At 59.2% G+C, this 22,731-nt stretch overlaps 1 protein-coding gene across 2 annotated transcripts; it reads left to right on the top strand.

Annotated features, from left to right (window-relative positions):
• The first annotated feature begins 228 nt into the window (after positions 1-228).
• NGRN (neugrin, neurite outgrowth associated) lies at positions 229-22,731 on the top strand. Of its 2 annotated transcripts, none has more exons than XM_038767158.1 (18): positions 229-260; positions 3,053-3,173; positions 3,686-3,965; positions 4,570-4,610; positions 5,991-6,109; positions 6,226-6,356; positions 6,476-6,632; positions 6,725-6,868; positions 7,386-7,471; positions 7,919-8,150; positions 9,010-9,194; positions 9,609-9,797; positions 11,847-12,024; positions 12,206-12,391; positions 12,676-12,997; positions 13,454-13,685; positions 20,408-20,518; positions 21,967-22,731. In XM_038767158.1, the coding sequence occupies exons 3-18, from the start codon at positions 3,697-3,699 to the stop codon at positions 22,532-22,534; spliced, it is 3,150 nt and encodes a 1,049-aa protein (XP_038623086.1). In that variant the 5' UTR covers positions 229-260; positions 3,053-3,173; positions 3,686-3,696; the 3' UTR covers positions 22,535-22,731. The 2 variants fall into 2 exon arrangements, with proteins under 2 accessions (XP_038623086.1, XP_038623085.1); XM_038767157.1 differs by having other exon boundaries at positions 12,203-12,391.

The following is a 22,731-nucleotide window of genomic DNA, read 5'->3' as shown; positions in this document are numbered from 1 at the left end:
GCTCGGCGGTCCCCTAGGCGATTGGCGGGTCCAAGATGGCCGCGGCGAGTGCGCACCGCCCCCTCCCCCGCCTCTGGTCCAATGGGAGGGAGGAGAGGGCGGGGCGGCTGCCGTCTCCATGGCGACGGCCACTGTCCCCGTCCCCGGCTCCTCGGGGGCCCTGAGGGCCGGGCGGGTGGCCGGTGGCGGCGGGGCCCGCGGCCCCCATGAAGCCGGGCCCGTCCCGTCCCTTCCCGTCCCGCGGGGGCCCCCACCGGACGGTAGGGGAGGGGAGGCGGGCCGCCACGAACCCCACCCTACAGCAACGCACCCCTCAGGCCCCTCTCTACCCCCCACCCCGCTCTCCTTTGGTTCGTTTTTAAATTCCATCGTATTTACTGAGCGCTTACCGCCCGCAGAGCGCCGTACTAAGCGCCCGTGGTATTTGTTTAAGCCCTTCCTGTGTGTGCCAGGCACCGGGGGTCGATCCAACCTGGTAGGGTTGGGCCCAGCCCGCCAACCCTCACGTGGACCCCACAGTCTTCATCCCCATTTTACAGATAATAATAATAGTAATGATGGTATTTAGTAAGCGCTTACTATTTTTAGACTGCGAGCCCACTGTTGGGTAGGGACTGTCTCTATGTGTTGCCAATTTGTACTTCCCAAGCTTTTAGTACAGTGCTCTTCACATAGTAAGAACTCAATAAATATGATTGATGATGATGATGTGCAAAGCACTGTTCTAAGCGCTGGGGGATTCAAGGTAATCAGGTTGTCCCACGTGGGGCTCACAGTCTTAATCCCCATTTTCCAGATGAGGCCCAGAGAAGTGAAGTGACTTGCCCAAAGTCACACAGCTGACAATTGGCGGAGCCGGGATTCGAACCCCTGACCTCCGACTCCACAGCCCGGGCTCTTTTCCACGGAGCCACGCTGCTTCTCAGAGATGAGGTCTCTGAGGCCCAGGGAAGCGAAGCGACTCGGCCGAGGCCACCCAGCTGACAGGCGGCAGAGCAGGAATTAGAACCCAGGTCCTCCTCGCTCCCAGATCCACTCGGTCAATCCGCCATCCGCTTGCGTGGCCTAAATCAGTCCCTTCCCACCTCCACACACACGGAGCCACCTCTGAGCCCTCTCTGATGTGTCCCTTTCCTCACATCCCCCCCAGTGCCCAAGTCTCCTCAATCAATCAATCATATTTATAATAATAATAATAATATAATAATCGTATTATTATTATTATTCATCCTCAGCCATCTCTCTCACCCCCATCACCCTACCCCAAGCCTCCTCGAGTAATAACATTAACAATAACAATTTTGGTAGCTGTTGAGCACTTAGTAATAATGATGGTATTTGTTAAGCACTCACTAGATGCCAAGCAGTATACTAAGGACTGGGGTAGATACCAGGCAATCAGGTTGGACACAGTCCCTGCCCTCATGGGGGCTCACAGTCTCAAGGGTGAGAACAGGTCCTGAATCCCTGTTTTACAGAAGTGGAAACTGAGGCACAGAGATGTCGAGTGACTTACCCGAGGGCTTCCAGCAGGCAGGTGGTGGAGTCAGGATGAGAACCTATCTGTGTCTTCTGACTCCGAGGCCCACGTGCTTTCCTCTAGTCACACTGCTTCTGGAGCCTGCCTTCCATAGAAGCAGCATGGCTCGGTGGAAAGAGCCCGGGCTTAGGAGTCAGAGGTCAGGGGTTCAAATCCCGGCTCCACCCCTTGTGAGCTGTGTGACTTTGGGCAGGTCATTTCACTTCTCTTGGCCTCAGTTACCTCATCTGTAAAATGGGGCTGAAGACTGCGAGCCCCACACGGGACAACCTGATCACCTTCTAACTGCCCCAGCGCTTAGAACAGTGTTTTGCACATAGTAAGCGCTTAACAAATGCCATCATTATTATTATTATAATCCCCCCAACAACGTCTCCCCAGGCAGCCGCCACTTCACCCTCGCAAATCACAGCCTCTCTACTCCTCCAGGGGAGTCTTCCCTGGTTAACCTCTCATCCCCATCAGTAATAATAATTGTGGTGTTTGTTAAGCGCTCACTGTGTATCAAGCACTGTACTAGGCGCTGCGGTGGATACAAGCAAATCCGGTTGGTCATAGTCAATCTCCTCACTGTATATTCTCCACTGCGGCCACCCGGCACTCTGAAGCAACAGCACAGCACTTGCGTTCGTATAGTTATACCTCATTCCTCTCCCGTACCTGTATTTCACATAGATGGTTTTCTCCCCTGCTAGATTGCAAGCTCCTTGAGGGCAGAAATCATATCTACTAATTCTAACATACTCCCCCAAGCACTTAGTACAGTGTTCTGCACGCAATAGGCACTCAGTAAACGGATGATGGATTTGCCCCGTACATCTGAGCCTCCTCAATAGGATGTCCACAGCTGGCGCTTGAGAATCATCATCATCATCAATCGTATTTATTGAGCACTTACTGTGTGCAGAGCACTGTACTAAGCGCTTGGGAAGTACAAGTTGGCAACATCGAGAATGGTGGATACTGAGAGCACACGGCATCGTGTGCATGTGCTATAAGTGGCATTTTGCAGAAGTATGCCTTCATGTTCCGACTTGTACTTCCCAAGCGCTTAGTTCAGTGCTCTGCACACCATGAGCGCTCAAGAAGTGCGGTCGAATGAATGAATTAATGTTCCCTTCCTGAGGCTGCGTGAGCTATGGAACTCGGAGAAAAGAGCCGAGGCGGAGGGAGGCTGGGCCCTTAAAATCAATCAATCAATCAATTTATTGAGCGCTTACTGGATCCAGGGCACTGTACTAAGCATCTGGGAGAGTACAGTAGGACAGAGTTGGGAGACACGTTCTCTGCCCACAACGAGCTTAGAGTCTAGAATCAAAATGCTGGGTATTCTCCCAAGCACTTAGTACGGTGCTCTGTGGACAGTATTAGTGCTCAGTAAATACCACTGCTGTTAAAGGCGTCTGGCGCTGAAGCAGTACCAGACGGGAACTTGCCGTAGGCAGATCGGTACTAAACCAGCTGAAAACGAGCCCGCTGAGTACCGACGCGCACATACCTATCTTTCCTCAGCCAGCCCTCATTTCCCGCTACCCAACTCTGAATCTCCTCCACCAACCCCCTTCCTTCACGCATCTCCGGGCCTCTCCGACCAACCCCACCTCCTCCGGCCACGCAGACGTCGTCCCGGAAGGTAGGCCCTGAAGTCTGATGGGAGAGCGCCGGTCTGGAAGCCGGAGGGCCTCGGTTCGAGTTCGAGCTTCCATAGCCAGCCTGCTGCGTGACCTTGGGCGATTCCCTTAACCGCTCTGTGCCTCAGGTTCCTCATCTGCAAAATGGGGATGATAACACCTGCCTTTCGTTCGACCTCACGGGGTCGTCGTGAGGGCAAAAATGAGACGTCCAAAAACGGGAGCCCTGTGTATCTATCCCAGCACTTAGTACAGCGCTTGGCACGTAGTAAGCGCTTAACAAATACCACGATGATTAGTATTTTGGAACGCAGCATCAGGACCCCAAGGAGGGAAAGGGGCCCACCCCAGTAAGCCAAAGTCGGCTCCCGCGCGTCCCAGAACCCCGCCGCCCCGTTTCCCACCCGGAACCACCCCCCCACCCCGATGCCCCTGGAGCCCTCAGGGGTTGGGATGGCCTGGGCCTTGCTCATCTCTGTCTGGCTCCGCCATGTGTGTCCCGCCTTGCTCACAGTACCCGGGAGGATGGAGCCGGCGGAACCCAAAGCCAGCGAATCGGAAGATGGCTCCAGTGAAGGGGAAGGCCGGTCGGAGGAGTCGGAAGAGGAGAGTGACGGAGCGGGCAACGGGAACTCCCCAGGGTCCTCGCCTCGGCAGGGCGCCTCAGAGACCGGCGGGGAAGCGTGTGGGAGTGGGGAGTCGTCGTTGTCCTCCGCCTCCCAGAACCCCCTGAAAAAAGCCAGACCTCCGGAGGACTCGGATGTCGGGAGCAGGAAGAAGAGGCAGAAACCTAGGTAGGGATGGTCTCGTCTCGTTCCAGCTGAATAGACTTATCCGCTCAAGAGAACTCTGGACGGCCCCGGGTGCTGGGGGGCGTCTAGGCCTGGGGGTTTCTCCCCTCCCATCTGTGTAGGAGGGTGTGGGGCAGTCACAGAAGCCTCACTGCCAGTCGATCAATCAGTCGTATTTACTGAGCGCTTACCGTGTGCAGGGCACTATACTGAGCACTTGAGAGAGTCCAACTGTAATAGAGTCGGTAGACACATTCCCTGCTCACAGCAAGCTTACAGTCTAGAGGACCGCCTGCACAAAAAAGGAAAAAACACCCGTCAGCTCAGCTCTAGACTGTGAGCTCCTTTTTTTTTATGGCATCCGTTAAGCGCTTACTAGGTACCCACCCCAGTGCTTAGGACAGTGTATGACACATAGTAAGCACTTATTAAATACCGTAATAATGACTTCTGTTCAGTCGTTGCCCAGGCTTTCTGCCCAGGGCTTTTTCCCGGCCGAAATTGGATTTCTGGATCCCCCCTTTCCTCCTGCTCCTTCCTTCTGTCCTGCGCTTCTCCCCACCCCCGTTTAACTTTTCCTTCTCCTCTCCACCCTCCTCCATTTCAGGCTCCTGGCCATCAATCTGACCAACTGCAGATATGAGAGCGGTAAGCCCTCTGCCTTCTGCCCGGGTCCATTAGGAGGATGGGGGTCCATTACGGGGATGGAGGTCCATTACGGGGATGGGGGGCCCTGAGGGCCCCGCGGTTTCAGCCCTCACCCTGGGGTCTGCCGCCCAAGGGCCTGCTGGCATCCCGGGCCGGGCCCGTTGTGCCGTTTTCCCCGGTGGAGCCACGTGGGCTGGAATCGCGGCCTTCCCTGGATGCCCCGCGACCTCCCTGTGGGGCAGTGCCTGTGGGGAGGGCAGTCCAGCTCAGGGGAATGGTGGGGGGGGGGGGGGGGGGGTTGGTCCCGGTGGGCAACACGGGACCCCGGGAACTGACGCCCTGACTCCTTCCACCTGGGAGCCCCGAACTGGCCACGGGCTCCCGTGGGGAGCCCTGCCTGGGCAGCATTTTTGCGGCCTGCCCCGGGCCCGGCCCGCCCGAAGAGGGCCCGCCCCATCCTCCGAGGCAGCACGGGAAGGGAGGGCGGCCCCGGACTGCGCCGACCCAAACAGAAGCGGGTTCCAGTGGGGCCGGAAACGGCCCGGGCCTCGCTCGTGGTTGGCTGGGATTTGGCATCAGGGGGACCGGCTCAGTGAGCTGCCTGCCGGTCTTTTAGACTGTGAGCCCACTGTTGGGTAGGGACTGTCTCTATATGTTGCCAACTTGTACTTCCCAAGCGCTTAGTACAGTGCTCTGCACACAGTAAGCGCTCAATAAATACGATTGATTGATTGATTGATTGCCGGAACACCCGCCGTGGGTCAAAAGCCAGGCTGGGGCCAAAGCCCCCCAGTTCCCTCGGCCGAGGGTGGGTGTGGGGCAGGGGCGGGAGGGCGGGAGTGGCGTCTGGAGCCAGCCGGGCCTCCCTCTGGGCCCGATGGAGCTGGGGTGGCTGGACCAGATTTCAAGTGGCAACACCCTCTGCCCCAGGGAGGGGGTCCTGGGATTCCTCCGGGAAACCGTGCGGCCGGAGGGGATCGCGGGAGGCCTCCCCGGATAGCCTCCTCTGCCCTCCGAGGCCAAGAGAAGCAGCGTGGCCCAGTGGCAAGAGCCCGGGCTTGGGAGTCAGAGGTCATGGGTTCTAATCCCGGCTCCGCCCCTTGTCAGCTGCGTGACTTTGGGCAAGTCATTTCACTTCTCCAGGCCTCAGTGACCTCATCTGGAAAATGGGGATTAAGACGACTGTGAGCCCCCTGTGGGACAACCTGATTCCCCAGTGCTTAGAACGGGGCATGGTGCGTAGTCGGCGCTTAATGAATCCCATCATTATTATTATCCCAAGGTGCCTGCGGGTCTCCTGGTTCCATCCTCCCTCCTGCTCCCCCTCGGGGGCGGGGGTGAGGGTGGGGGCGAGGGAAGTGAAGCCGTCTGTCTCCGCAGTGCGCCGGGCGGCCCGGCTGTGCGGCCTGCAGGAGGTCGGGGAGGAAGAGGAGTGGACGGTGTACTGGACCGACTGCTCTGTCTCGCTGGAGCGGGTCATGTACATGAAGAGGTTTCAGGTAAACACCGTAGGGCCGGGTCGATCGATTGATGGGTGGGTGGACCGAGGGGTTCCGGACGAGGGGAAGGAACCCGCTGCCCGCCGGCCGTCTTCAGCCGGCTCTCTGGGTTCCAGAAAATCAACCACTTCCCAGGCATGTCGGAGATCTGCCGCAAAGACCTGCTGGCCCGGAACCTGAACCGCATGTACAAGCTGTACCCGGCCGAGTACAACATCTTCCCCCGCACCTGGTGCCTGCCCGCCGAGTCAGTGGGCCGCGGGAGGTCGGGGTCCCCCCCCCGCCCACCGGGGAACCTCAGGCGAGGCGAGGCGAGGCGGGCGGAGGGGTGATGCGTCCCCTCCGACCGGTCCCTCCCGCCCCCAGTTACGGGGACTTCCAGGCCCACGGCCGCCAGAGGAAAACGCGCACCTACATCTGCAAGCCAGACAGCGGCTGCAGGGGCCGAGGCATCTTCCTCACCCGCAACCCCCGGGAGATCAAGCCCGGAGAGCACATGATCTGCCAGCAGTACATCTCCAAGGTCGGGGCCCTCTGCCCCCGCGCTCCCACCCCCAGGACCTGCCGCCCTCCCGGCCCTCCCTCACTCCGGTCCCCACGGCCCACTTCCCGCAGCCCTTCCTCGTCGACGGCTTCAAGTTCGACCTGCGCATCTACGTGCTGATCACGTCCTGCGACCCGCTGCGGATCTTTGTGTACGAGGAGGGCCTGGCCCGCTTCGCCACCCTGCCCTACGTGGAGCCCAGCGTCGGCAACCTGGTACGGGTTGAGGCCCATGTGGCCCCGGGGCTTCACCCAACGCCGGGAGCGGGCCCCCGCGTCCCCGGCCCCGAGGTCCCGGCTGCGGGAGCCGAGGAAGTCTAAGGAAGGCGGGAGGAGAGACCCGGGCTGGGGAAGGGGAAAGACCCCACCGCCTCCTCCGGCTGCTGGAGTCGGGGCAGGAGGGAGGCCCTCAAAACAACAGAGCCCGCTCCAGGGGCACATCAGCGGGGGCGAGGACTAGGGACGGGAGACCCCTGAGACAGAGGAATGGGCTCGGGGACGCCGGGTGCCGCGACCGCCCTCGTGACCCACCCTGAGGAGCCCCAGGAGAGGAGCCGAGGAGCTGGAGCGACGCCTGCCCGGCCCCGGGGGAAGGCTTAGAGCGGTTTGGAGGCCAGAGGGTCAGAAGGAAGGGAGCTGAGCTGAGAGGCGGGACGTCCCGGAGGGGCGCCGGGCCTAGGAGCCGAGGGAGCTGGCCCCGGGACGCCCTGCCTTCTGCCCCCTCCTCCCCCAGGACGATGTCTGCATGCACCTGACCAACTATGCCATCAACAAGAACAACGAGAACTTCGTCCGAGACGGCACGACGGGCAGCAAGAGGTACCGCGTCCTGTCTCTTCGCCCTCCTGTCACTTCCCACGCGGTTTTCTTTCCCCCCCATGGTATTTATCGAGCACTTACTGCCCTAAGCACCGGGGCAGATACAAGCCAATCAGGTTGGACCCAGTCCACGTTCCCTGGGGGCTCACGGTCATCATCCCCGTTTTCAGATGAGGTGGCTGAGGCCCAGAGAGGTTCGGTGACCTGCCCGAGGTCACACACAGCAGACGATCGGTGGGGTCGGGACTGGAAGCCAGCTCCTTCCGAGTCCCAGGCCCGTGCTGTAGCCACCAGGCCATGCTGCTCCTCCAGTCGCCGAGAGCCCTAGAGGCCGAACGGCCGGGCCTCCCCCTTCCCCCGGTTCTCCGGCCCCGGGGTCCCACTGGCGCTGGGCAGTGAGATTCGGGGCAGCCCGGCCCAAGAACTGTGCCCCCTCCCCGCACCCAGGAAGCTGTCCACCCTGAAAGCCTGGCTGAAGGAGCACAGCTTCGACTGGTCCAAGCTGTGGGAGGACATCAAGGACGTCATCATCAAGACCGTCATCTCCGCCCACTCGGTCCTGCGCCACAACTACCGCTCCTGCTTCCCCCAGCACCTGGGCGGCGGCACCTGCGCCTGCTTTGAGATCCTCGGCTTCGACATCCTCCTCGACCAGAGGTTGAAGCCCTGGCTGCTGGAGGTGAGGGTCGGGCGGGGAGGGGCTCCCGGGATGGCCCGCCTGCCCGTTGGTGGGTCGGTGTGGGGGGAGGGGGTGGCCCCTGAGCCCCGGGCGCTTGAGTGCCATCCCATGGGGGGGTCTGCGGTGGGTGGCCGAGCGGGCTCATCGGGGGTGCTGGATGGTGGGTGGCCCACGTGGAGGAGAGGCCGAGCTGGGCTCCCCGGGATGCTGGCATGGCGGGTGTGAGGGGAGGCTGAGCCCGGCTCACCGGGAGGTACTGCCCGGCCCGGACTGGCCGCTGCCTGTTGGCCTCTGGGCCTGGTCGTGCTTTGCTGGACGGAAGCCCAGGGGAGAAAGGTGCCCATCCCTAGTCCTCTGCTGTCGTCTCAACCTGTGGCCCCAAACTGGTGGCCCCAGCCGGGCAGTCCCCAATCCGGTGACCCCAGCCCGGTGGCCCTGGCTCAGTGATAGCCAGCCTGGAGGTCCCCAGTCCAGCGACCCCAGCCTTGCAGCCCCGGCCCAGTGATCTGGGTAGGGACTGTCTCTATATGTTGCCAACTTGTACTTCCCAAGCGCTTAGTACAGTGCTCTGCACACAGTAAGCGCTCAATAAATACGATTGATGATGATGATGATGATCTCCAGCCTGGCGGTCCCCAGCCCGCTGGTTCCCCCACCTAGTGACCTCAGCTTGGCGGCCCCAGTCCAGCGATCTTCAGTCTGGCAGTCCCCAGCCCAGTGGTTCCCAGTCTAGTGACCCCAGCCTGGCGGCCCCCGCCCAATGATCCCCGGCACAGCGGTCCCCGGCCCGGCGGTCGCCAGTCCTAGCGGGCCCCGGCCCGGCTCAGGGAGTCAAGCAGGGTAACGAGCTATCTTATAGGTGAACCACTCGCCCAGCTTCACCACAGACTCGCGCCTGGACCGGGAGGTGAAGGACGCCCTGCTCTGTGATGCCATGACCCTCGTCAACCTGCAGAGCTGCAACAAGAAGAAAGTGCTGGAAGAAGACAAGAGGAGGGTCAAGGAGCGCCTCATGCAGGGCCACCAGCCGCCCCGAGAAGCCAGGTACCCGGGGGCGGGGGCGCCTGGTGTGGGCCGGGGGCCGATGCAGGGGAGCGTCCAGCCCCCCACGAGCGAGCCCCATGGGTTGGGGGCAAGAACGGGGGAAGTAGAGCCACGGTAGTGAGACCGTCCAAAAGGGAAAGGTGACAGAAGCGGGCTGCCAACCCAGCTCAGCGGAGGACCTGGGATGGCCTCGTGGGCCGGAGCTGGGCCCCGGGAGGGTTGGCCTCTAGGAGGAGGAGGAGGAGGAGGAGGAGAGCAGGGCAGGGGCTGCTTGGGGTCCCTGGAACCGGGCGCCGGCCAGGGTGGGCCGACAGGGCAGAGGAGTTGCTGGAGGTGCGAGTGGCGGGCGCAGCTGCCCTCCGCGGGGGCCCAGGTGTGCCCTGCCCTGAGGGGAGCTGTGTGTGAGGCCTGCAGGCGGGAGCAGATGGAGCTTTCCAATGCCATCTGGCTGGACCAGGAGATCAAGTACGAGGACGCTCACCTGGGCGGCTACCGGCGCATTTACCCTGGGCCCAACACCGACAAGTACACGCCCTTCTTCAAATACAACGGTTCCCTCTTCCAGGAGACAGCGGCTTCCAAAGCCAGGGAGGAGTGCGCCAGGTATATGACCTGCCAAGGTGGGCTCGGGGCAAGGGGGCCTCCATCTTCCCCCCGCGTCCCTCCCTCCCACGGCCGCGTCCTCTCCTGGGGCAGGGGGTTCTAAGGGTTGAGGGAAGGACAGACCCCCGAGGGCTGGAGAGTGGAGGCGCTCGTCCCTGCGGCCTCCCGCTCCTGGTCTGGTGGGGGGACCAGGCCGATAAAGTGACCGATTTGGCGGGGCGGGAAAGACAGGTGGTGGGGGTGTAGGCGGGGGAACCGAGAGAGAGGGATTGGGTCAGAGAAAAGGACAGCGCATTCGTATTATTATGATCATCATCGTGTTAGCGATGACGGTGGTATTTATGAAGTCTTAAACTCTGTGTCAGCTACCTCGGTAAGCCCTGGGATAGATACAAGATATGGGGTCAGAAGGAGAGAAGAAGCAGGGAGGAAGAGGAGAAGCAGTGTGGCCCAACTCGCTCCTTTTATTCATCCCCCCTCCCAGCCCCACAGCACTTACGTACACATCTAGTCATTTGTTTAATGCTATTAATGTCTGTCTCCCCCTCTAGACTGTAACCTTGCCGTGGGAAGGGAATGTGTCTGTTGTAGTTACTCCCCCAAGTGCTTAGTACAGCGTGGCTCAGTGGAAAGAGCTCAGGCTTTGGAGTCATAGGTCATGGGTTCAATCCCGGCTCTGCCAGCTGTCAGCTGTGTGACTTTGGGCAAGTCCCTTCACTTCTCCGGGCCTCAGTTCCCTCATCTGTAAAATGGGGATGAAGACTGTGAGCCCCCCATGGGACAACCTGATCACCTTGTTACCTCCCCAGCGCTTAGAACAGTGCTTTGCACATAGTAAGCGCTTAATAAATGCCACCATTATAATTATTATTATTTTATTCATCCCCCCTCCCAGCCCCATAGCACTTATATACACATCGAGTCATTTATTGACTTCTATTAATGTCTGTCTCCCCCTCTAGACTGTAACCTTGTCTTGGGCAGGAAATGCGTCTATCATAGTTACTCTCCCAAGTGCTTAGTACAGTGCTCTGTACACAGTAAGTGCTCAACAAACACCACTGACTGATGGCTGACTGCGGATTGAGCCTGGGCCTGGGAATCAGAAGGGCCCGGATTCTAATCCTGGCTCCGCCACGTGTCTGCTGTGTGACCTTGGGCAAATCACTTCTCTGGGCCTCAGTACTTCATCTGTAAAATGGGGACTGAGATGGTGGACCCCCTATGGGATAGGGACTGTGTCCAACCTGATAGGCTTGTATATACCCCAGTGCTTAGTATGGTGGCTGGGACGTAGTAGATGCTTAATGAATACCATTTTAAAAAAAGGGAATGGGACCATTCTCTGAGCTGCCGGCCACCAGAGTCCATGCCCTCCCAGACAAAGGATCTCCCAGATAATGGAAGTTTGGGGTGGGGGGCAGTCTTGGGGGCAGCTCAACAGAGCAAACCCTGAACGAACTCCCTCTCGGAACTGTTTTGCCACAGTGGCAACTACAGCAGTGGTGGTGGGGGTGAGGGGGGCTGTGGGCGTTGCCCCCAGAGAGGATGGAGAGGTTGGACGGCTTCTTGTCCACTCCTCCTTCCTGCTGCTGGACTCCCTTTCTCTCTCTGCCAATCAATCAATCAATGGTCTTTAGCGAGCACTAACTACGGACAGAGCACCGTACGAAGTGCTCGGGAGAGTCCAGTACGACAGAATCAGCAGACACGTGTCTTGGCCACGGTGTGTGGGAGCTTTCCACAGCCGCAGGCTGCCATCTTGTACTTCCCAAGTGCTTAGTACAGTGCTCTGCACACAGTAAGCGCTCAATAAATACGATTGATTGATTATGGGCCCCACTCAATGGCCGACAGGACTGAACTGCCCCCAGATCACGTCCATCTGACCTAAAGCGGCGCTTCTGGTCACGCCAGCCGAGGGCGGGCCCAGGGAGGACCAAGGACTCCCGTCCGCCCCTTCTCCCTTTGTCCCCAGACCCGAATCCCTCCCTCCCGACCCCGAGGTGTCCTGTCCCTCCAGTCCCGGGGGCTGCTCTGTCCCGCCAGGCAGCAGCTGGAGGAGATCCGCTTAAAGCAGGAGCAGCGAGAAGTATCTGACAAGAAAAAGAAGGACAAGGAGGCCGGCCAGGGCGAGCTGACCCAGGAAAAAGCCAGGCCCTGGGCCGGGGCTAAGGGTTCTCTCGTTCGCATGACCTACGTTGGTGCCCGGGCCCAGGACAAACAGGTGCCAGCCGGGCTGGGGCCACCGGGGCTTCTGGAACGGGACGGGTGGCGGGAGGGCTCCGAGAGGGGGTTCGGCCCGGCCCGGCCGGGGCTGGTGCGGGGGTAGGAAGAGAAGGGGACGGTCAGGGTTCCCCAGTGGGGCGCCCTGGGCAACCCTCCCCACCTCGTGCCCTCTGCAGCAGTTCCCATCCCAGCCTCCGCCGCTGAACACCATGAAGCCCCAGGACATCGTGGAGGAGGAGGAGCTGGAGCGGTTGAAGGCCCTCCTGCAGAGGGAGAATCTCATCCGGAGCCTGGGCATCGCGGACCAGCTCTCCCGCCTGCTGGGCCCCAAGTACCAGCCTCAGGCCCGTTTCCCCGAGAGGCAGGTCAGGGCCCTGGCTTTCTCCTCTGACCGCCACCACGGGGGGTGGGGGGGACCCCCGAAGGCCTTGGCACGACCGTGCCCGTGGGGGCCCGGGGGTCGTGTGCGGTGGCGGTGACGGAATCTCCTCGGCGTCCAGGCCTCCTGCGGGCCCGGGCCCCGAGTGGAAGCCCCGTCTTCTGGCGACAGGGACGGTCCCGGGTTGCAGACGGCGGGGGGAGGGACGCCGCTGACCCGTCCGCCAGATTCATCGACGGGTGGTCACGGCCTGCCCTTCTCCTCCTCCAGCCCAGACTGGCGCAGGACGTGTTGGGCTGGCGGGAGCCGCCCGCGGCCGTGAACCTGGCGCCCCTGACCATCCTGAGGACGCGGTCCATTGAGCTGGGGCCCGAGCTCAGCCTGCCCACCCACTCTCGCCACTTTGGGCCCGGCATCCTGGGGCCGCTAGCCGGGATGCGGGTGACCGTCCCCCACTCCTCCAGCTGCCACCTGAACCCCAAGAGCCTCTCCTGGGTCAGGGGCACCTCGATGGTCAACCCCCCGTGCCAGCTGACCATGAAGAAGGCAGGGGGGCATCAGTTCGCCAGCGCCAGGGGCAGGCTGGAAAACCGTAAGTGCCGCCCCGCCCCACCCCGACGGCTTCTCGGAAAAGTTTTCCGGGGCACCAGACCCTTTTCCCTCAGGGCCCGGCCCCGCTCGGCTAAACCATCTGTCGCGGCCGTGCCCCTCCGCCCTGTCCGGGGAGTGCCCGGAGCTGAGAGCCCCCCACCATCCCCAGCCCACCAGCCAGAGCCCAGAGGACACCCGGTGTGCTGTGGCTGGGAGAGCCGGGGAAGGGGCTGGGAAAGGCCCTCCGGGGTCGAGTTAGGAAGACGCCAGTGTGGGGGCGAGGGAAGAAGGAAGGAAGAAGCAGCTTGGCTGGGGCCCCCGGGGGTCCAGAAGCCATCATTTCCACCGGGCTTGTCCCCCCGCCCCACCCGGAACTCCCTGAGGGTCCCTAAGGGGGAGAGGGTGGGGAGGGGGGCGGCCAGGAAAGGCCCTCCAGCCCGTGGGCTCTTTCCTCCAGCCGCCGAGAGCCAGTCCGGCACCAGGTTGGAAGCCGAGAGTCGGAGCCTGGCGGGGCTGGTGCCCGCGTCCCTGGCCCCTGGGCGAAGCTACCTGCAGCCTGCCAGGGAGGCGAGCGCCCCGTGGGCCGCCTTCCCCACGGGGACGGACCTGCCGGGCGGGCCCCCGGCCCAGGACTGGCCGCCCGGCCCTGCCTCCGCCCTGCTCAGCCTCTTTGACGTCAGCCACCCCAGGTGAGGGTCCGGGGGTCCCTCGACGTCCGGCCGCCCCCCCCCCCCCCCCCCCGTCCCCCTTGGAGACGGATGGGCTCCCGCCTCCCATCACCGCGCCCTCACACCACTGGGGAGGAGGGTCCAGCTGGGTCGCTCGCTCCCACCTGACAAAGTGCCCAGGAGCGGGACCCGGGAGCGTGGCGGGAGCCTTGTGTGCACCGTGGGCCCCGGAAACACTGAGCCCTAAATGTAGTCCGAGCCCTGGTTCTCTGGTGTACACCGCCAGCCCCGTGGGCACCGGGAGGCCTGTGTGCCCTGAGAGCCCTGTGTACACTGTGAGGCCTGTCTACCCCGGGAACCCCGTGTGCCCCGTGAAGCCTGTGTGCACTGTGAGTTCTGGGAACAGCACAAGTTCCGGGTGCACCATGAGGCCTGTGTGAGGGGAGCCATGGCGCGTCGTGAGCCCTGGGTACACACGTGCAACGTGAACCTTGCTAGCGTGGTGAGCCCCGTGAATGCTGGGGGTGGGGGGATGACAGACCGAGGGCCTCCCCTTACACAGAATGCTTCCCTGTACCCAGGGAGACTCCAGGTGGAGCGTGGCCTGAGAAAGAGTAGCAGTGTGGCCTAGTGGAAAGAGCCCACACCAGGGTTCTGACCCCCACTCTGCCATTTGCCTGCTGTGTGACCGTGCCGAGGCAAGGCACTTAAGGTCTCTGCGCCTCAGTTCCCACATCCCCAGAATGGGGATTCAATCCCTGTTCTCCCTCCTACTTAGAATTGTGAGCCTCACGCGGGACCTGATGATCTTGTATCTACCCCAGCACGTAGTACAGTGCTTGGCACGTGGTAAGCGCTCAGCAGATAACACGATGATTATTATTAGCGAAGCTGCCCACCCGAGGCAGCCGGGTGCCGGCCGGCCAGGACCGGAAGCGGTGCTCGGAGACGGCTCCCCGGGGGACCCAGGCCGGCGGTTCCCGCTCCCTGCCCCGGTTGTTGGGGAGGGTCCCCGGGGCAGGGAGGAGGGCACTAACGCCAGTGCCTCTCCCCCAGGGTGGGCCTTCAGCCCACGGCATTTTGAACCAGTAGCCCCGGTATCCCCGGTAGCCTGCTGCAGGTGGCAACATCTGTGTAGTGGATAAGCAGGAGCCTGGGAGTCAGAAGGCGATGGGTTCTAATCCCCGTTCTGCCATTTGTCTGCTCTGTGACCTTGGGCGTGTCGCTTCCCTTCTCTGGGCCTCAGTTCCCTCATCTGTAAAATGGGGATTGAGACTGTGAGCCCCATGTGGGACAGGGACTGCGTCCAACCCCATTTCCTTGTGCTCAGTCCAGTGCCCGGCACGTCGTAAGCACTTACCGAATACCACAATTATTATTATTCCGATCTGGGCTCCCACGGAGGGCCGAAGGGATGCCCTTGCCCCTCCTCCCCAGGCCCGGAGGAGGAACGCCACGACCTAGTGGACGGAGCCCGGGCTTGGCAGACAGTAGGACCTGGGTTCTAATCCAGGTCTGCTCTTTATCTGCTGTGGGACCTTGGGAAGGTCACTTCACTTCCCTGGGCCACAGTTACCACCTCTATTAAATGGGGATAATAACAATAATAATTATCATGATGGTATTTGTTAAGCGCTTACTACGTGCCAAGCACTGTTCTAAGTGCTGGGGTAAATACCAGGTAATCGGATTGCCTCACGTGGGGCTCACAGCAGTGAGCCCGTTGTTGGATAGGGACGGTCTCTATACGCGGCCGATCTGTACTTCCCAAGCCCTTAGTACAGTGCCCTGCACACAGTAAACGCTCAATAAATACGACTGAATGAATGACAGAATCCCCATTTTCCGGATGAGGTGAGTGAGGCGCGGGCAAGTAAAGTGACTTGCCCGAGGACACACAGCAGACGGGTGGCAAAACCAGGATTGGAACCCACGACCTCTGTGAGCCCCATGCAAAAAGGGAACCAGTTGGGGAGTGTCAGGCGAAGGCCTTGAAGTCCGACGCCCTTTCTGCGCCTGCGCAGGGCCGGGGGCGGGGCCTCCGGGTTTCCCGGGCAACGGGCCCCGCGGGCGAAGGCCTTGAAGTTCGACGCCCTTTCTGCGCCTGCGCAAGGCCGGGGGCGGGGCCTCCGGGTTCCCCGGGCAACGGGCCCCGCCCCGCCCTTCCGGCGCCGGGCCGCAACTTCCGGCCGTTCCGCCATGGCGGCCGTGTGGGGGCCCTGGCGGGCGGCCGTGCGGCTCCTCGGGCCCGCCGTGCTGAGGCGGCGGGGGGCGGCCGGGTGGGCCGGGGGCCGCGGCGGCGGCGGCGGCGGCGGCGGCGGCGGCGGCGGGCCCGGCCCCGGCCGCCGGGGTCCGGAGCCGGAGCCGGACTGGGACTGGGAGGTGGAGGACCGCGAGCCGGAGGAGCGGCTGCTGCAGGAGGTGACGAGGTGCGCAGGCGCACGACGGCCGAGGACTCGTTCTCCGCGCAGGCGCGGTGGGGGCGCGCGCCCCAGGCCCCGGCCCCGCCTCAGGTGTCGCCTAGCAACACGGCGGGGTTGGGGACGCCGCCTCCAGTCAGCCCGTCAGTCGTAATAATAATAATAATAATAATAATAGTAATGAAGGCATTTGTTAAGCGCTTACTATGTGCGAAGCACTGTCCTAACCGCTGGGGCGATACAAGGTGATCAGGTTGTCCCACGTGGGGCTCACGGTCTTCATCCCCATTTTACAGATGAGGGAACTGAGGCCCGGAGAAGTGAAGTGACTTGCCCAAAGTCACACAAGGGGCGGAGCCGGGATTAGAACCCATGACCTCTGACTCCCAAACATGTTCTCTTTCCACTGAGCCACGATGCTTCTCGTCTTTAGTGAGCGCTTACTGTGTGCAGAGCACTGGACTAAACGCTTGGGAGAGCACGATATTCATTCAGTCGTATTTAATGAGCGCTTACTGCGTGCAGAGCACTGGACTAAGCGCTTGGGAAGTGCAAGTCGGCTCCAAATAGAGACAGTTCATTCATTCACTCAATCGTATTTATTGAGCGCTTACTGTGTGCAGAGCACTGTACTAAGCGCTTGGGAAGTACAAGTTGGCAACATATAGAGACGGTTCCTACCCAACAGTGGGCTCACAGTCTAAAAGGGGGAGACAGAGAACAAAACAAAACATTAACAAAATAAATGAATAGGTACGTACAAGTAAAATAAATAGAGTAATAAATACGTACAAACATATACAGGTGCTGTGGGGAAGGGAAGAAGGTAAGGCGAGGGAGGAGGGGGAGGGAGGGATCATTCATTCAATCGTATTGAGCGCTTACTGTGTGCAGAGCGCTGTACTAAGCGCTTGGGAAGTACAAGTTGGCAACATGAGACAGTCCCTACCCAACAGTGGGCTCACAGTCTAGAAGTCTAGAACGTACATAAGTTACTACAAAACAATAGTTTTCTTTTTTTCTTTTAAGTCGGCGACATGCCGTTTACTGTGTGCTGAGCACTAGACTAAGTGCTTAGCACTGTACTAATCCTTGCCCAACGACGAGCTCACGAACTCCCCCCACCCAGCCCCACAGCACTTATCTACATATCTGTAATTTTATTTACTTGTATTTTTTAATGGTCCTTATTAAGCTCTTACTATACGCCAAGCACTGTTCTAAGTGCTGAGATAGATACAAGGTCATCAGGTTGCCCCACGCAGGGCTCATAGTCTTAATCCCCATTTTACAGATGAGGTCACTGAGGCACGGAGAAGTGAAGGGACTTTCCCAAAGTCACACAGCTGACAAGTGGCGGAGCCGGGATCAGAACCCACGGCCTTTGACTCCCAAGCCCGGGCTCTTTCCACTAAGCCACGCCACCTCTCTAAAATTTATTTTATGGTATTTGTCATGCATGTACTATGTGCCAAGCACCGTTTTAAGCACCTGGGGAGATACAAGGTACTCAGGTTGTCCCACGTAGGGCTCACAGTCTTCATCCCCATTTTCCAGTTTTGTATTGATGTCTGTCTCTGCCCCCCAGACCGTGAGCTCGTTGTGGGCAGGGATTGTCACTGTTTGTTGTTGGAGTGTACTTTCCCAAGGGCTTAGTACAGTGTTCTGCTCACAGCGCTTAATAAATGCAATCGGATGAATGAATTAGCAGACACATTCCCTGCATGTAACGAGCGAGGTGTTATAAATTACGTTATCTATTCATATTAATGCAGAGAAGCAGTGTGGCTTAGTGGAAATCAATCAATCAGTCATATTTATTAAGCGCTTACTGTGTGCCGAGAACTGTACTAAGCGCTTGGGAAGTCCAAGTTGGCAACATCTAGAGACGGTCCCTACCCAACAGCAGGCTCACAGTCTAGAAGGGGGAAACAGAGAACAAAACCAAACATATTAACAAAATAAAATAAATAGAATAGATATGTACAAGTAAATAAATAGAGTAATAAATACATACAAACATATATACATATATACAGGTGCTGTGGGGAAGGGAAGGAGGTAAGACGGGGATGGAGAGGAAGAAAATGCCTGCAGTACAGAAGCACGTCTACGCAATATTCAAAGGCGAAAGAGCACGGGCTTGGGAGTCGGGGGTCATGGGTTCTAATCCTGCCTCTTTCACTTGTCAGCTGTGTGACTTGGGGCAAGTCACTTCACTTCTCTGGGCCTTAGTGACCTCATCTGTAAAATGGGGACTAAGACTGTGAGCCCCACGTGGGACAACCTGATTACCTTGTGTCTCCTGCAGTGCTTAGAACAGTGCTTGGCACATAATAAGCGCTTAGCAAATGCCATCACTGTTATTATTACTCTTAACATCTGTCTAGCCTGTTAGCTCATTATGGGCGGGGAACGTGGCAGCTAATTCTGTTGTATCAAACTCTCCTAAGCGCGTAGTACATAGTAAGTACTGAGTACTTAGTAGTCTGCACACAAATGCCATTGATTGATTGGGTCACCCCCTTCCCGAGGAGGAAGGAGACCAGGCTGAGGTCTAAAGCCGGCTTCTGATTCTGCCTCCGCCACTTTTCTGCTGCATGACCTTGCCCCAGTCACTTCACTTCCCTCTTCTTCGGTCACCTCATCTGTAAAATGGGGATTAGGATTATGTGCCCCATGTGGGACAGGGACTGTGCCCAACCCGGTTTGCTTGTATCCACCCCAGCATACAGTACAGTGCCCGGCACGTAGTGAGCGCCTAACAAATACCGCCGTCATCGTCATTATTATTATTACTGCTAATTCTGTTGTATTGTCCTCTCCCAAGCACTTAGTACAGTACTCTGCACAAAGTAAGCACTCGGTGTCTAGACTGTGAGCCCCATGTGGGACAGGGACTGGGTCCAACCTGATTAGTTTGTACCTATCCTAGCATGGAGAGCAGCACTTGGCGCATAGTAAGTGCATAACAAATACCATAAAAATAAATAATAAGTACCACTGAGTGATCGGGTCATCCCCACCCGGGGAAGGCATAGGACGAGGCTGAGGCCTAAAGCCGGGTGACTGTAGAGAAGCAGCGTGGTCTGGTGGTTAGAGCTTGGGCCTGGGAGTCAGAGGTCCTGGGTGCTAATCCTGCCACTGCCACTTATCTTGTGTGTGATCTTGGGCAAGTTACTTCTCTGGGCCTCGGTTACCTCACTGGGAGTTAAGACTGAGCCCCGTGTGGGCCATGGACTGCGTCCAGCCCGATTACATTGTATCTATCCCAGCGCTTTGAACAATGCTTGGAACCTAGTAAGGGCTAAATGAATGCCATTATTATTATGATTACTATTATTACTTCTAATTCGTGAACCCACCTTCTAGACTGTGAGCCCACTCTTCTAGACTGTGAGCCCACTGTTGGGTAGGGACCGTCTCTATATGTTGCCAACTTGTGCTCCCAAGCGCTTAGTACAGTGCTGTGCACACAGTAAGCACTCAATAAATACGATTGATTGATTGTATCGTATCGCCCTCTCCCCAGCGCTTAGTTCAGTGCTTTGCAGACAGGGCTAAACAGCGAAGCAGCGTGGCTCAGTGGAAAGAGCACAGGCTTGGGAGTCAGAGGTCGTGGGTTCTAATCCCAGCTGTGTCACTTATCGGCCGGGTGACTCTGGGCAAGTCACCTTAGCTTCTCTGTGCCCCGGTTACCTCATCTGTAAAATGGGAATTAAGATTGTGAGCCCCCCGTGGGACAACCTCATCACCTTGTAATAATAATAGTAATAATAATGGCATTTATTAAGCACTTACTATTTGCAAAGCACTGTTCTGAGCGCTGGGGAGGTTACAAGGTGATCAGATTGTCCCAAAGGGGGGCTCACAGTCTTAATCCCCATTTTCCAGATGAGGTAACTGAGGCCCAGAGAAGTAAAGTGACTTGCCCAAAGTCACACAGCTGACAGTTGGTGGAGCCGGGATTTGAACCCATGACCTCTAACTCCAAAGCCCGGGCTCTTTTCATTGAGCCACGCTGCTGCTGCTTCTTGTATCCCCCCAGGGCTTAGAACAGTGCTTTGCATGTAGTAAGTGCTTAACAGATACCATCATTATTATTATTAAATACCACTGTTATTCCGGCTAGTCGTGTTGCATTGTCCTCTCCCAAGCACTTAGTATGGCGCTCCGCGCACAGGGCTAGCACGTACCACTCTTATTATCACTGCTGATCCTGTTGTACCGTCTCCTCCCTGGCGCTTAGTACGGTGCTCTGCCCAGAGTTAAAAACCAAGTGGGGCCACCCAGCCTGCCCACTCACCGTACTCTCTCCCCCAGCACCCTGAAGCGGCAGCGGAAGGCGATGCAGCTCCAGAGGCTCCGGAGGCAGATGGAGGGACCCGGCGGGCCTCCGAGGACCCTGAGCAGGGAGGCCATGGAGCAGATCCGGTGAGCACCCCGGGCCCCACCTTATGGAGAGAGCGCGGGCCTGGGGGGCCCAAGGACCCGGTTTCTAATCCCGGCCTCTGCCACTTGTCCGCTGGGTGCCCTTGGGCAAGTCGCTTCACTTCTCTGAGCTTCAGTGACCTCATCTGGAAAATGGGGATGAAGACTGGGTGCCCCTTGTGGGATATGGACCGTGTCCAACCTGATGAGTTTGTATCTACCCCAGCACTCAGTACAGTCCCTGGTTCATAGAGCTTAACAGATACCCCGTCCTTCCCCCAAAAACGTTACCCTGGGGGCCGCGTGTGACCCCCGCCGCCCAACCCTTCCAGGGGTTCATGAAGCCTGGTCAGCCAGCCAACGGATGGTATTTATTGGGCGACCGGTTGAGCCGGTTTGGGGCGACTGTGGAGGTGGACAGCACTGGATTCGGGGTGGGGAGATGCTCTCCAGCCATCCAGTTATTGGTACCTGTTAAGCGCTTACTAGGTGTCAAGCGCCGTGCTGTACCTCAGGAGAGATACGAGATAATCAGGTCCCACTTGAGAGAACTGAGGTACAGAGAAGTTAAGTGGTTTTCCTAGGGTGTCGCAGCAGGCAGGTGGCAGAGCGGGGATTAGAACCCAGGTTCTCTAACTCCCAGGCATGGGGTCTTTCCATGAGGCCCCACCACTCCTCTTTAGCACCAGGTCTCCCCTGGGGGCAGTTTCACCTTCTGCTGTGTCTGTGGCTAGCTTGAAGAACTCGACCCTGGGGTCAGTCTGGTGGCTGTAGTGTAGAGAATCATTCATTCATTCAATCGTATTTATTGAGCGCTCACTGTGTGCTTGGGAAGTACAAGTCTGCAACATAGCGTGGCCTAGTGAGTTGAGCGGGGGAGCCTGGGAGTCAGAAGGATCTGAGTTCTAATCCCAGCTCTGCCATTTGTCTGCTGGATGACCTTGGGCAAGTCACTTCACTTCTCTGGGCCCAAGTTCCTTCAACTGTAAAATGGGGATTAAGAGTACGAGCCCCAGATGGGACACAGATCGTGTCCTCACTGATTAGCTCGTATCTACCCCAGCCCTTAGAGGAGTGCTCGGAACAGAGTAAGTGTGGAGCACGCACCGTAATTATCGTTATTAGTATTATTGTTACTGTTCATTCAGTCAGTTGTATTGAGCACTCACCGTGTGGAGAGCACTGTACTAAGCGCTTGGTACGATTCCCTTCCTAGTCCTCCTTTGGGCTTTTGGAGTAGAAGTGGTATCAGGCTGTCCCTGGGGACGCTGCCCACCTCCACCCCTCGGCAGGAATTTTCTAGACCTCGGAAGCAACTCTGAAAGACTCCCAGGCCCGGAGAAGGCCCCGATCTGGGGAGGAACCGGCCCCAGGCCCCGGCCTGGTGGATCGCGTGCCCTCTGGGCCCTCGGCCGCGGACTGACCCTCCCCGCTCTCGGCTCCCCCTCTAGGCACCTGCTCCGGGAGTTCCCCGAGGACTGGTCAGTGCCCAGGTTGGCCCAAGGCTTCGGCGTCAGCCCTGACGTGATCAAGAGGGTCTTGAGAAGCACGTTCGTCCCCACGGCCGCCCAGAGCCAGAGGCAGGACCAGAAGGCGCTCGGCAGAGCCGGGAAGGGTGGGCGCCTCCAGCCCTGGGCCGCCCTTCCCGACGCCCCGGCCCGCCCGGTCCTGGCCCCGTTGCTGGCATCGGGGAGGGAGACCGGGCTCCGCGGAGACGCCGCTACGAGGCAGGAGGCCGAGCCGGCGGGCGGCCCGGCTTGCCGGGTGCTGGAGAAGCGTCCTCACGTTGGGCGAGCCGCCCGGGACGACAAGAGTGGGGCGGGTCAGAGACCGGCCGGGGCGGTCCGGGAGCCCCGGCAGAAGCAGCGGGCCTCGGGCCACGAGGGACCCTCGCCCATCTCAGAGGAGCAGAGCGAGGACCGGCAGCGCAACGCGAGGGCCGAAGACTTCAGCAGTGAAGTGGTTCAGAGTGGGAGGGAGTTCTTCGACAGCAACGGGAATTTCCTCTACAGGATCTGAGCGGGCCGGGGGAGCCGGAGCCGAGCCGAGCCGCTTTGGGACAGGGAGTCGGTCGGCCCTTGGGATCGCCAGGCCTCCGGCCCGGAGGATTGAGGCAAGAGAGAGAGATGCGTGGGTCACCAAGCTGTGGTTTGTCAGGACGATTTATTTACTTGCAAAATAAAATAAAAAACGCTGTGGGAAGCAGCGGCCTGCCA

This window comes from Tachyglossus aculeatus, chromosome 26 (genome assembly GCF_015852505.1).
Source record: "Tachyglossus aculeatus isolate mTacAcu1 chromosome 26, mTacAcu1.pri, whole genome shotgun sequence".
NCBI lineage: Eukaryota > Metazoa > Chordata > Mammalia > Monotremata > Tachyglossidae > Tachyglossus > Tachyglossus aculeatus.
Note: the sequence above shows the minus strand (reverse complement) of the source record. Positions and strands in the feature narration are given on the sequence as shown.